Raw genomic sequence first — 13,548 nt, 5'->3', positions numbered from 1 at the left:
AAAGTATATTGAAAATAAGTTACAATAAAGACACAATATGATTATAGCTCATCATATTATAATTTAGTTTACATTCAAATAATCTTGTGCGGAGCTTCAGGTAAAGATTGAAAATGGCGACTTGGCAACCCAAAGTTCGGGAACGCAGGTTATCAAAGTTTACAATGTTTTTGGGGTGTATGAAGGTAAGTAGATGAACGAGCGGTGATTATCTGTCCAAGGAATGTAATATATAACCAAGTAAAGTATTTGCGATCGGAATAAAAGCTGTGTTGTTCAAAATGCAGTCCAATAATCAGAGGCGCTAAGCACCTGTCGAATTTGAAAAAAAAAAAAAAAAAAAAAAAAAATCAAGACCAAATCATTACTGGTATCGCTGTCGATATCAGTCAATGGCTCGCTGTTAGCTTTGATGCATACAAAAGGATTTTTACATAATAGGATAATTATGTTCCTATAAGAAATTATATTTTTGGCTACAAACCTGATATTTTAGTGTCGAAGTCCATCTCATTATGAGGAAAGTTCGCATTATTTCTGTAAACATTCTTCATATACAAAAAGAAAAAGTACAGTTAAAGTATAAATGGTTCTCTACAAATTACAGACTTCTTTTCATTTCTCCGCCATGACCTGACCAAATTTGTTTTTTTTTTTTTCATGAAGGCATGAATAAATATGCAAACAATATATGGAACTTTTTACAGTAAAAAGATAATTAGAAAGAAGAACAAATAATGTCAACCAAAGTTGAGACATCAGTAGACCCAAATGGCAATGCAACCAGCTCTGCCAAGCTGCCAGTTATCAATGGTGGGAGGAGCCTGGTGTCTCCCACACAGGCCATCAAGATGCCTATCAAGGAGCAGGCCAGGCAGTGGTTGAAGGATGTCAGGGAGAGGTGAGTATTTATGACCAGTCCTACCACATACTGAGTCTGCACACATATACATACTTTCATGTACAAGTAAGCATGAACACATGTATGTTCATACATTGGTGCACACAGACTAATACTTTACCAGTAAAATTAATTTTGACTTTTAGTCTCAACTGTATACCTTTGTGAAACCAGCTTCATGTCAAGAAATACACGTGGTGTATATTAAGAGTTACAACACTAGTCCTCATGGATAATAAGCTAAGACTACATAGGTCTCTCTACCTTAAGGTTTCCCTGGAAACTACCTCCTCTCTCCTTCTTGTCATCCTTCTGCCATTCTGCTGTCCTCCTTCATGTTTCTCTCGGTCTTAGTCTCCTTTGTTTGCCCTCCAAATGAGAGTTAGAATTACATTCGATTACAAACCCAGATGATTATTATAATAATATTGTATCAATCCAGAGTTGAGGCTTCAGAGGACCCAAACCCAGATGACTTAGTGACACTGAGGAAAGAGCTGATTGCACTGTTTATTACAGCACTCCAGCAGGACAGGTACAGTATAATATGGAGTGTATAGAAATTGAACATTACTGTAGCAAGTTTGCAGTCTTAATTGTCTTGATCCAAAGTTTACAAAATTTAATCCTCTTTCTTATAACATAACATGCAAATTATGATTTTTTTTAAAGGAAATTGTTTGTTAATTAATTTTTATTAAGAAATTCAGGTCATTTTTTAAAAATTTTGTCAAGTGAAAAAAAGATTTAGCAAGGTTATTTGAAAGTATTTTTAACAATTTATTGGGAAAAACTGTTTTTTTTTTGTCTAATTCTATCTGTTATGATTAATGTTGTTACACTGGTGCACTAGTGTCTTAGTCTTCATTTATTATACAAGTAAACTGTGCTGCCATATAACACTTTATAGATATAATACTTTATTTTCCAGTCGGTCATCGTGGGATTTCCTGACAGAGGTAGTACAGCAGTTGACTCCATGTGCCAGTCATCTCTCAGGCTCACCAGAGGTAGGATCTGAGTCATGTAGAAAATAAAAATATTATGCACACATTTTAAAAACAGCATTTTTTAAATATTGTTATGTATAGAAGCTTGGCTATTTCCTTTTGTATCTTTTGTATCTCTTTTGTAAAGAAGTAAAGACAGTGGTTTAATTTAATTCAAATATTTGAATATCTTTCATTTCATTACGTATTATTTTCTTTATTTCATTTACATATGAAAGCAGATTTTTTCAGGAAAAAGACATTTAGAATTGAGACATCTTTTTCAGCTTATTCATTATTTGGAGAGAGCTGTACAACACATGGACACACACAAAGAAAGACTGTTTGACATACATACTGTAGATGCTCTAAATAAAGTGTTTCCAGAGGATATGATGAGAATCCAAAAGCCAGTCCGTACATACTGTGGTCCTATCTCCCCATCTCCAACAACTTCCCCCAGGGGGTCTCCAACCAGGACAGGCCCAACTAAATCTCCAAGGATGCTGCTGCCAAATGGGAAGGATCCTTATACACTTGAACGACCTGTAAGTTACCACCATCTCTCTCTCTCTCTCTCTCTCTCTCTCTCTCTCTCTCTCTCTCTTGGTTACAATTTTGTGCCCTCTGATGAAAAAATTCTTTTAATTAAGTTGTAACACTGTATATACAATGTATCTGTTAAGTTTTAAATATCACATTTACTTCATCTTCATTTGTCACAATTCTAGGGAGATGAGAAGAAGTACCTTCCTAAACCTCTGACCTTTGGAGATCTCAGTAAATCATTGCCCACAGTGGCAGCAGACTTGGCTTCTAGTAAGTTATTATCAAAACTAAATACTCTGTAAATGACTACACGTTTGCCACAATAAAAGATCTGATACAGAATTATTTGTAAAATGTATTTTGAATAGGCTTCTTGAATAAAGTACAGTTAACAGTCTATTTTCTGCAGTGTTGGTAGATAAAGATAGAATCAAAAGTGTTTTTATTATTTTCTTTATTAAGTGTTTGATGAAATATGTTGATAGTAGAAATGTTATACATGAAATTAATGGTGTTGACCAGTAGTAGTAGACACATGTTATTGTAATTTATAATTTTACAGCCAGGTAATATTTATGTTTTATAATTTACAGGAGAGGCAATCTGGCAACACTCGGCTGGTTTTACTTCACAAGCAATGAATGTAGAGCTACTATCTGAGGTAAATACTTGAGTAAAATTATACCATTATATATATAGCTTTTATTTACCATTCTATTGCTTTTGCATCCTGTAAGTAAGTTATAGTCTTTATGACTAATTAATAATATAGAGTATCTGTATTAAATAACATACTAGTAGTCAACTTATAAAAATTACTACCCTTGAATAACTGGTATCAGAGAGCCATGTGGAAGATAAGATGACGCTTAACACGTTTCCCCTCATTAAATAAAGTTAAAAAAAAAAAAAAAAACAACCTGCCTGTTGTTTTGAGGAAATATTTTGTCTGCTTTAAAGTTAGTGAAAAAACAGCAAATGATGTGTTCCATACTTTTAAGCAGGTGCTTATCTTGCCTTTTGAATTATTATTATTATTATTATTATTATTATTATTATTATTATTATTATTATTATAGGAGGGGAGTGATGGTATTTAGTTCTCTTTGCTTGTATCTCATTTGTAATAGTTAAGTTCATAAATGTTAATATTCAGTATATTTGATTACAGGAGGAGTTGAAGGGCAGTGGTGCCAGCAGCAGAGGAAGCAGTAGGCCGCCATCAGAGGTAGCTGACTTACAAAAACTTGGAGAAGAAATCAAGATTACAGTAGAAACTGAAAAGGTAAATCGTGTAATTACTACCCTTTACTGTATGTGTGAATATGTGTAGTGTCATGTACTTGTATACCTGAGCTTATTAGTGTACTCATATTCTCAAAACATATATAGCAGGCTGGGGATGGTGACTGAAGAGAAAATATTGTTATGTAAACAAGGCAAACTGTGTAATGGTCAAAAGAATGAATCTGAAAATACAATCTCTAGGTTATAGAAAAGCAATATAAAACAACTGCTACAATTCTTACTAGTCCTGTTGAACTTGTCCAGTAATCTTAAATTTTTTGCTAAAACTACATGTAGTCTAACATGGCAGACTTCTAGTATGTACAATAACAATCATCTGAATAATATTTAATTTGTCTTTCTTCCCTCCAGGGTCAGCAGCCCCCTCCCATGACAGGCAGAGAAGCAGTGGAATATTTTGGCAAGCTGTATCACGTAGGGAAGATAAAGCACATGTACTTCAACATTGCTCCTCACAGACACTTCAGACCCTATGATCTAGTGGCTGTGCCCCAGAATAAGGTACAGTAGCCATTAATTAATATAGCCTATATGACTGTGATTATTTTTCTCTTACATTAACAGTAGAATATATATACACTGATAAACAGGTTGGTTGATTTCAAAATTGTAGCGAATTGCTTGATTATAGGTCTTTGAAGTATGTCATAAGGTTGTGTGATCTAAGAAAGATATTTTTTACCTGTTGGCAGCCTATAGATTATTTATAAAATCTGATGATGGAAATGTATAAAAGCTTTACCATTTTGTAATATTATACTTTTCATTTTGATTTAAATTTTTTAAATTTGTATATGATCTGGATTTATTTGATAATTCAAACCAACTTTCTGTCCTTACACCTATACAGTGTATTTTAAGAAATCCATGCTATTGATACATGTTATTAAGATAGTCTCACTGCCTGCACTTCAGGCTAATCCAGAGCACTATGTATTCTCCACATTTGGAGTACTCCATGTGTACCCAGACCAGCCATCAGAGAACATGACCCTGGGAGAGTGGCACAGGGAGGCTGTGTTGTATGCTGCTGTCAGAAGTATTCCTTTCTTTAAGTACTTCCTGGTACGCAAGGCATTAAGATGGTAAGTCCACAGTATTTTTATCAGAAACACTGTCCACAGTATATGGAGAAGAAAAGGATGAAGGAGACAGTCTGGGTGGCTTTAATTAATGTTACTACGTAGTCTCAGAAGCATTGTCATGATTTCTAGCTAGAGATCTCATTTTACTGTGAAATTTTGCACAACATCGCTTCATGGCACAGCTATCACATTTCTAGTCAACATGTACTTCAGTAGATTCACCCATTTTATAAAAAAAGTTTACATTGAAGCTAGGACAATAATAGAAGAAAGTCAAATATCATGAGTTAAAGTTCCATGATTTCACATTCAGAGAGTTGGAATTTGAGCAAATGAATCCTCAGTGGACATTTTGCAGAATGTATTTTTCTTTGCTTTTAGCTGGCATGCCACCAAGAAACAGACAGACTTTGCTGAGGTCCGTGACGTCATCAAAAACACCTTGTTACCTAACGTCCCATGTTTTGGTGCCGCGCTGCTGCAGATTGCAAAGTGAGTGCATGGTTCTGTAGGGGTAGAACTGACACTGATTCAAAGATATTACTTTTGGTGTTTCAAAATCTACTCAGTATATTTCAGGTCGCTTCTGATGCATACCCATTTACTGTTCATTCACACAAAGATTTGTTTTTTGATGTATTTTAGTTGAACTAGTCAAATTGATATCCTATGAACATGATTTTTGTTCATGAACATGATTTTTGTTGGTGAAAAATAATTTAGATTTGTAGCACACAACTGAATCTGCTCATTGTAGACTGTGCTTTGAATTTTTCAACCCATTGGTCTCTTTCACAAATAAACCCAGAAAACCGCTAGTCTGAGTCAAACTTTTTTCAATAATAAGGTTTTGTTTTTATAACTTAATAATTTAATAACTAATCATGACTTGAAATTTATAGATAATGGAAATGTTATAAAAGAAAAACAAAATACTTTCAATTGTCCAAGTAACAAACTAGTAACTTTGAAAAGTGAACATTGCTCTTACTTTTTTCACCATTGATCTGTGTGTCAGCTGCCTCAGACTTGTTGAACTGAAGTTCACAAATTGTAACCTCCTTTGGAATGTTTTGAAGTGAACAATGTTTTATTCTCTTTTCTTTCAGATTACTACATGAGTTGCTGACAGTGCAGTTCTTACCAGATGAGCAGGAGTAAGTGATTTTTTACTGGAAAATTTTGCTATTTTTATGATTAATAAGAATGTTAACTTTTTTTCTGAATTATTGTCATAAGAAAATTTCTTTTTTTAAATGATTTTTAATGTGACAAATATTATGCTCATTTAAAATTATTTTCAATATGTGATAAAAACAATTTTACATTTACTTTTTTTCAGTAAGCGCTACCTTCTACCAGAATTTGAAAACATTGTCAACTACAAGAACATCCAAGCAGAGAGATTTCTGGAAAGGTTCTTTAGGTAAGATAGTAAGATAGTTAGAAAGCAAATAATGTACAAACAAATGTAAGCATGAACACATATAACAGCTAGTACTTTAGGTTTCTTTTTTTCTTTTTTATTCATAATGTTTTTAAAAGGACAAAGCTTTGGTGAATTGAAGTGGTTCTGTGAAAGTAGTTTTCAAAGGAAATATGCACCATTTAACCGACACTTTATATCTTGAACTTCACACCTGAAGAATTACAGCTTCATATCAACGATGCACTTCTGAAGAAGTGTGCATTTGTGGGAATTTGAATATCTTCAGCTGGCTCAAGGTGGTACTTTTATCACTTCTACACTACTCATGATCACATAATGTGGAAGTCTGTTACTGTTTTCCTAAAACACAGATTTTAATGTTCTGTTCTAGATATGGTAAACTGATAGTGGACACTGTGAAAGAAGATTGCTTCAAACGTCTGAGATACTGTGAGGAACAAGTCAAACATAAAACTGTTTTGTAAGTGGCATGAGCATTATAGTCTTATGTAACAGATGTTTTTCTTTCCTCAAGTTATCATAGTTGGAGTAAAACTGCATAATTGTGAAATTTATTTCGTTAACAGTCACTTTGCCCTCAGATTATATATAAAGCACTCAAGCCTTCATTGTAAAAAGAAAAACAAAAACAACTTATACTGCATGTATTTTCCAGCACCAAGGACTCTCTCCATCTGCAGAAGCAGAAAAAAGAACAGCGCGAAGCAAACCTCAGGAAAGCAAAAGAAGAAACAGGGTTGGTGTAGAAATTTTAAACCATGAAACAATTAAATTAAATTTTTTCAATTACAACCCAATTTAGGGTCATTTTTACAAATCATAGATTTATATATTCAACTAAGGATACGTGGAATCCATCATGGAATCTATCCAGTTATTGAACCAGTTAAAACATTTCTTGTTGCTGTGATTGAATGATAACCATTACCTTTATTTTCAGTTGCCTTGGCAACTTTGTCAGACTAGTTGACCAGGTGATGCTAGCCTACTTGGTGGACCTTGCCAAGAGAAATGTCAGTGTGTTTGTCTACAATGTCATGGGAGCAGGACGAGATGCACCACGGGAGGGGTTGTTCTTAGCTCATCTAGGATTCAACAATAAAGGTATGATATGTATGTTGTTACTCTAGTATCAGGAAGGATATTGATTTAGGCTCTTTTCCCATAGATTTTAGATCGATCTATCCCCATGGGGAGTCTCACTAGATTACTTTCAGATAATCCGAATTAAATGTCCGTCCCGCCTACTACAAGCTGTAAGAGGGGTAATTACCTTTCGTGTCCGCCCGACTGACAGCTATTTAGCGTGAACCCCCAGGGAGTTAGGTCGATCTAAAGTAGGTCGATCTAATCTATGGAAATGGGGTGTTAGAAGCTCTAACATTTCAGCAAACATACATGCATGCACACACACACACAAACAGCCACTTCAGATATTATTTGTCATTTAAGTGCTCAATAAAAAAAAAAAATCTTAACAGAAGTAGAATTTCACCCTAAGTTTTCATATGCTTTATATTCTTTAAGTGCCAAGTTTTTATGATAAAAAAGTAGTAATCTTTTTGAAAAAATTAATTTTTTAAAGCTTTTCATTTGATTTTAACCTATTTATAAACCAGACGTCCTTGGCATCTCCCCATCAAAGGAGAAATTCCTGCGTGGCATGACGCGTGTCCTGCAGGAAATCCCAGGCATCCTTGTCATGAAGGCGCTACCAATGGATGAGAATCCTACAATCACAGATGGAGAGAGCATGATGGATGACTCGGCAACGGCACGGACCAGGATGTCTCAGGTGACAGCGACATCTGAGAAGAGACTGAGGACACAAGATGGAAGGACACCAGAACTGAACAGAGGAAGTAAGTAGAGGGAAATTGTGGCTACACTCACCCTCTTATATCTTATACTTAATAAAAAATTGAATAATAATAATATATACTTCTTGTATAGCGCATTATATTGATTTTAACTTTACAGAGGAAGTGAGTACATGGAAACTGTGGCTGCAGTCTTAATAATAATAATAATAATAATAATAATAATAATAATAATATCCATTTTTTTTTGTGTGTGTGTGTATGTGTGTGTGTGTAGCCCAGTATCTTGTTTACAACTTTACACTTCACTTCACTTTACTGTTTCCAGTATATGCACATTTTTTAAATATTACCCTTTTATTAGTATCATTATCTACTAGCATGAGTGCTGGCAGTACTCATAGTCTTAGTCCTGACCTAAGGGCTCTACATCATGTCAGTGGATCAAGGCACCGTACGCTCCTCTTAGACTACAAAGACCTGTATCCTCATCTCTTGTCATCTTACTGTTCTTTAAGTTTATCATATCTGTGCACAACCATCATCATCTTCATAGTTTATTATTTATTTTTCAGAAACTCCCACTAAAGAAGAAGACAACCTGGGGGTGGCCACTCCAGACTTGGTGATCAAAGCAGACTTCCCATCAGCTGAGGGTCTGGTGGTGGAGGGGGAGGGCTTCATGGGCCAGTACCACCCCCTGAGTAAGGGGAACCTGGAGGAGAAACTGAAGAATGAGTAAGTACAACCCCCTGAGTAAGGGGAACCTGATGGAGAAACTGAAGAATGAGTAAGTACCACCCCCTGAGTAAGGGGAACCTGGAGGAGAAACTGAAGAATGAGTAAGTACCACCCCCTGAGTAAGGGAAACCTGGAAGAGAAACTGAAGAATGAATAAGTACCACCCCCTGAGTAAGGGGAACCTGGAGTAGAAACTGAAGAATGAGTAAGTTCAGGTGCCTTTTTATGATGAGAGAATGAGAGAGAGAGAGAGAGAGACGTGTGGGGAGGGAGATGGGAGAGGGAAGGGAGAGGAGAGAAGGGGGGGGGAGAGAGAGAGAGAGGTTGAGGAGGGGAGAAATCTGTGCTGTATTGATGAATAAACAAGTTGAACCATGTTATGTATATAGAACCACTATTTAATGTATACAGTGACACATCAGCAGTATGTAGGAACAAAATAGATGCAATCAGTTGATTTTTATCACTCATCATTCCAGTGAGGAGTACAACCGTGCTATAAAGACCCACACAGACTTCCTGATGGCTGGGCTAACAGAGATAGACGACTACTGCAAGGAGAATAGCTGGCTAAATGAGATCCACCAGTTTTGTAAAGGCTGGAATGACACCTCTCTACAGGAGTGGAAAGGAGCACCTGCCTTTAACATTGAGGTGAGTAAGATTGGATGTGAAAGAAAATGCACTTCACAGCAGTAGCATATAGAGTATTAGACACTCGCAAAGAGGCTGACAGTGATTACATATTATTCACTTACGTTAGCACAGAATAATGTTCTAAATTAATCTGTGTTACCATTTTTCATATGAATGGGTTATCTCATATAATTCATATGATATTTATGTAAAAATTACAGCATAAAATTCAGTTTTGAATGGCTGTAATTAATTTAAACTGACAGTTTCCATGGCATGCTGTAATATTTCTCTGCCTTCTTATTCATTTCAGCAAAGACTGACAGAGATCAGAAGCTGGACGGAAAGAATCAAGATGTCTGACCGTGCTTTCACAACTGAGAATGGCATTTTCCATGTGGACTGCTCGGCCCTGCAGAAAGATCTCGTCCCCAAGCTGAACTCCATCTACAAAGAACTGGTGACATTTGTGGCTGAGGAAGCCAGCAACAGAGGCAAACAGTTCTGTAATGAAATGAAAGTGGTGCTGCAGGTATGATCTTGAAAGTGAAAGTGGTGCTTTCATCATTGCTTTGAAAATGAAAGTGGTGCTTTCAGTATGGCTTTGAATATGAAAGTGGTGCTTTTAGTATGACTTTGAAAATGAAAGTGGTGCTTTTTTTTAAAACTCATTCTATAATTAGCATAGATCTAATGGTTTGACAATATATAATTTGTCCATAAGGATTGAAAGTGATGCAAAAAGTGTTGCTCAGTATCCCTATGTATATCTTTAAAAGTGAAAATGGTTTTGTTGGTTAAAAAAATTGAAGGGTATAGAAAAAACAAATGTGTTAGTTTGTGGGAAAGAATTAAAATGAAGTGAGGGTAATATTTCTGATGAGTAAGTGAAGTTATTCAGTTTATATCAAATTTTTTCTCAATGTTTTCTCTCCAGAATATGCGTGACAAGAAGGTCAGTATGGATGCCTTTGCTGTGTACGCCAAGCAGATAACTCAGTACAAGAAGAACTCACAGCAATTCCAGCAGAGAGTAGAGTATATCAAGTCTCTGTTTGAGGTAATGAAAGCTCTGATTATGCTCAAGATTTATGGTAAAATTAATTTTTGAAGCTGAAGAAGTGAAAATATGATTTTATAAATGTGTTTTGGAATTGAAACTTATTTTCAGAAGTAAACTAGTTATTTAACATTAGTACTAAGTATTATACTAACCTTTTCATTTGTTATTATCAAAATTCCGGTATTCAGTATGGAGGAAATACCTGTTAACTGCATGATCACTAAAAATTATTGAACAGTTTTTTTGTTAATAAATTGTGAGATTTAGCTAATAGTACTAACAGGTATGAATGGGACTTAATACTTAAATGAGACTTAATACATAGACCACTAATCTGCCATGACTAGACGGCTAATTCCCCCACCACTAATCACCTGGTGTGCTTTCTGTCTCTTAGATGCAGGAAATTAAGGTATAGGGAGGATTTAGTTGTTTTCTTTTTCTCTCTGAATTTTTAACAGTTTCTTTCATTACTGTTGCATTTAGATAGTAGAATTATTGGAAATTCTGGCAGTGTGTTTTCTTTCTTCTACTGCATTCTGTCTTAGGCTGAATTGTTTCTTTTTATTTGAAAAAGGAATTCTTGGGAAAATTCAGCAGTGTGCAGTTTTTATTTTGATATTCAATTTCTTTTTCCTTTTTTCTTCCACAAAACTATATGGTTCTTTAATCTACCAAATTTTCTTTACAATTTGAAGTCACAAAACCGTTTGCAAATGATCAATGTTACAGTGTATACTTGTTGCTGTATGTGTGAGATTATAGCTGACTTTTTAGTCTCAACATTACCATAAGCTTCCTCCAATGTGTAAACTGCTTATATCATAGAAATGAAGTACAGTGTAACAGCTTGTGTGGCAGTGTGGAAGTAGTGTCATTAGTGTTTTTCTTTATTGTTTGCATTGAGTGCATGTCATTGCTTGGTTTATTGTCTGCTTGTTCATCCACTTGCCAATTTGAATATTTATTTTATAATCCAAACTTGATTCTTAGACTAATACATTATTTGCATATAAAAACACATTTCTCATTCATTGACAACCAAAAATTGTGACCAGTTCATAGTCAACAGGTTTATACAAACGTTTTTTGTTTTTTTTTTCAATATAGGCTAAATCAGGATTTTTCATGGTGGTTTTCCCACACCCCTGGTTGTAAGCAAGGGCAGATCCAGATATATTTCTGACAATCTTCCAAATTATCTTTGTTGACCCATTCTCCATTTTTGACCATCTTCCAACCGAAAAAATTAGATGGCTATCAATTTAAACTTAAAAAAATTCTGTCCATTTTCTGCTCCTGGCAAGGCCACCAAGCCATTTTTTCTCATAAAAAAACCATGTCTGTGATGAGCACCATAATCTGTAGAGTTGTCCGTCTTCCAGATGGTGCGTATGAACTACCGCCAGCTGAACCCAGAGGAGGAGAAGATTGAGGAGAATGTCTGGGCTGCGTGGGAGGCGTTTCTGTTCAACATGCAGGAGGCCACGGAGTTTGTGAACATGCAGACCCCTCTCATGACACAGAATCTGGAAGAGACTTTCCAGGTATGTTATATGATGCATGTGTGTGTGTGTGTGTGTGTGTGTGTGTGTGTGTGTGTCTGTGTGTGTGTGTGTGTGTGTGTGTGTGTGTGTTTTAAGAAATTAAAAAACGTGACATTATATGACAAGCAACATTTGATGATAAACAAGATATTTTGCTTTCCCTATTGATTTGTAAAGTTCATATTCAGCTAATCTTTGAAAAATATAATAATTTATATACTGTTGGTGTAATATCACTACAATAAATATATTAAGAATTTGATTTTAATTGTTTGATTTGTGGTTCACATATAGTTTATAAGTAGAAGTGTATCATGCCAATATTAGTATCCAATGTGACTTGTTTATTCCTGTCAGCCAATAAGTTATGAGGTGATTGCTGAGGTAATGAAGGACCTGATAGTTTATTTCACCTCTTATTTATTGATAAAACACAAACACACCCGAGGCACAAATCCAAGTGCCTTACCATTCATGTTTTATTTATTATTATTATTATTGTTTTTATTTTTATTTATTTATTTTTGTGCCAGGAAAATCTGCAAAGATACATTTTTGGCCAAACATTCCCCTGTGTTCATTTTATTTATTTATTTTTTTTTTTTTTACGTAACATAAATTTTATTCACTACACTGTGTTAGTGAATAGTTTCTATATTGTCTTGATTGTCTTGCACATATTACCCACATTTGCTTCCTTTAATCAATAAATTTATCATTCACCAAGGTGGACATATATTTAATTTACATGTTGTAATCTTATTTCATCTTTTCTGATTTTTTTCCAAATTATTTTTACCTTGATTCAGATAATTTTCTATTTCACTTGCTATTTTATAATCTCTGTCTTTTTATAACCTCTATGGTGAATTGTCTAAATTCCTGTTACTTGATAAAATCTCTCAGTCTTTGTGATTTCTTTTACCTCTCTTCCTTCTTGTGTTTCGTAAACTTTCTTACAGGCCTCAAAGCACACATTGTTGGAGACGGAGGGGCTGCTGAGGGTAACATGCATGCGAGGGCATGTGCATGTGCATGCAGACTTTATCATGTACTTCATATATAATGTTTGCTTTATTTCTCTTAAATTATTTCTCATTGCCCTGGATTTGATTGGGATAAATCCCCATCCATTTTATTTTGGTCTTTTGACTTTTTCATTACCGGAATGGCTATAAAATCATATCCTCCAAACTTTTTAAAATGTGATTATATATGGTAGTTATTAATCTATAGCTTTAAATTAGTATTTGTAATCTTTGTAGTTAATTATATGAAAGTAACAATTTTATGCAGAGCAGATGAATGACAGACTGGTGTATATTTATACACTGTGACATTTATACTGTACACATACTTTTTTCATTTGAATATTTAATATACAACTAAGCTTGCAGTTAGAATTTAGAATGAAACTTGTTATTAACCAAACAAGGCACTAAGTTTAGCATGTTATAAA

General features: G+C 34.7%; 1 protein-coding gene across 1 annotated transcript in view; it reads left to right on the top strand.

Annotated features, from left to right (window-relative positions):
• The first annotated feature begins 75 nt into the window (after positions 1 to 75).
• Positions 76 to 13,548, top strand: part of LOC106179703 (dynein heavy chain domain-containing protein 1-like) — a 97,164-nt gene continuing 83,691 nt past the window's right edge. The window contains exons 1-24 of the mRNA XM_087013753.1: positions 76 to 185; positions 708 to 901; positions 1,344 to 1,436; positions 1,833 to 1,911; positions 2,178 to 2,438; positions 2,622 to 2,709; positions 3,033 to 3,100; positions 3,611 to 3,724; positions 4,099 to 4,248; positions 4,663 to 4,832; positions 5,214 to 5,324; positions 5,942 to 5,989; positions 6,175 to 6,258; positions 6,653 to 6,742; positions 6,938 to 7,018; positions 7,223 to 7,386; positions 7,902 to 8,144; positions 8,678 to 8,840; positions 9,323 to 9,497; positions 9,793 to 10,011; positions 10,417 to 10,539; positions 10,940 to 10,954; positions 11,928 to 12,089; positions 13,052 to 13,093. Coding sequence (XP_086869879.1) covers positions 738 to 901; positions 1,344 to 1,436; positions 1,833 to 1,911; positions 2,178 to 2,438; positions 2,622 to 2,709; positions 3,033 to 3,100; positions 3,611 to 3,724; positions 4,099 to 4,248; positions 4,663 to 4,832; positions 5,214 to 5,324; positions 5,942 to 5,989; positions 6,175 to 6,258; positions 6,653 to 6,742; positions 6,938 to 7,018; positions 7,223 to 7,386; positions 7,902 to 8,144; positions 8,678 to 8,840; positions 9,323 to 9,497; positions 9,793 to 10,011; positions 10,417 to 10,539; positions 10,940 to 10,954; positions 11,928 to 12,089; positions 13,052 to 13,093 — 2,907 coding nt within the window. The 5' untranslated portion in view covers positions 76 to 185; positions 708 to 737. The remainder of the gene's footprint in view (positions 186 to 707; positions 902 to 1,343; positions 1,437 to 1,832; positions 1,912 to 2,177; positions 2,439 to 2,621; positions 2,710 to 3,032; positions 3,101 to 3,610; positions 3,725 to 4,098; positions 4,249 to 4,662; positions 4,833 to 5,213; positions 5,325 to 5,941; positions 5,990 to 6,174; positions 6,259 to 6,652; positions 6,743 to 6,937; positions 7,019 to 7,222; positions 7,387 to 7,901; positions 8,145 to 8,677; positions 8,841 to 9,322; positions 9,498 to 9,792; positions 10,012 to 10,416; positions 10,540 to 10,939; positions 10,955 to 11,927; positions 12,090 to 13,051; positions 13,094 to 13,548) is intronic.

The sequence above is a fragment of the Lingula anatina genome, chromosome 5 (genome assembly GCF_051362555.1).
Source record: "Lingula anatina isolate TDL-2025a chromosome 5, LinAna3.0, whole genome shotgun sequence".
In the NCBI taxonomy this organism is placed as follows: domain Eukaryota; kingdom Metazoa; phylum Brachiopoda; class Lingulata; order Lingulida; family Lingulidae; genus Lingula; species Lingula anatina.
The sequence above is the reverse complement of the archived record's forward strand: the minus strand, read 5'-3'. Positions and strand labels throughout refer to the sequence as shown.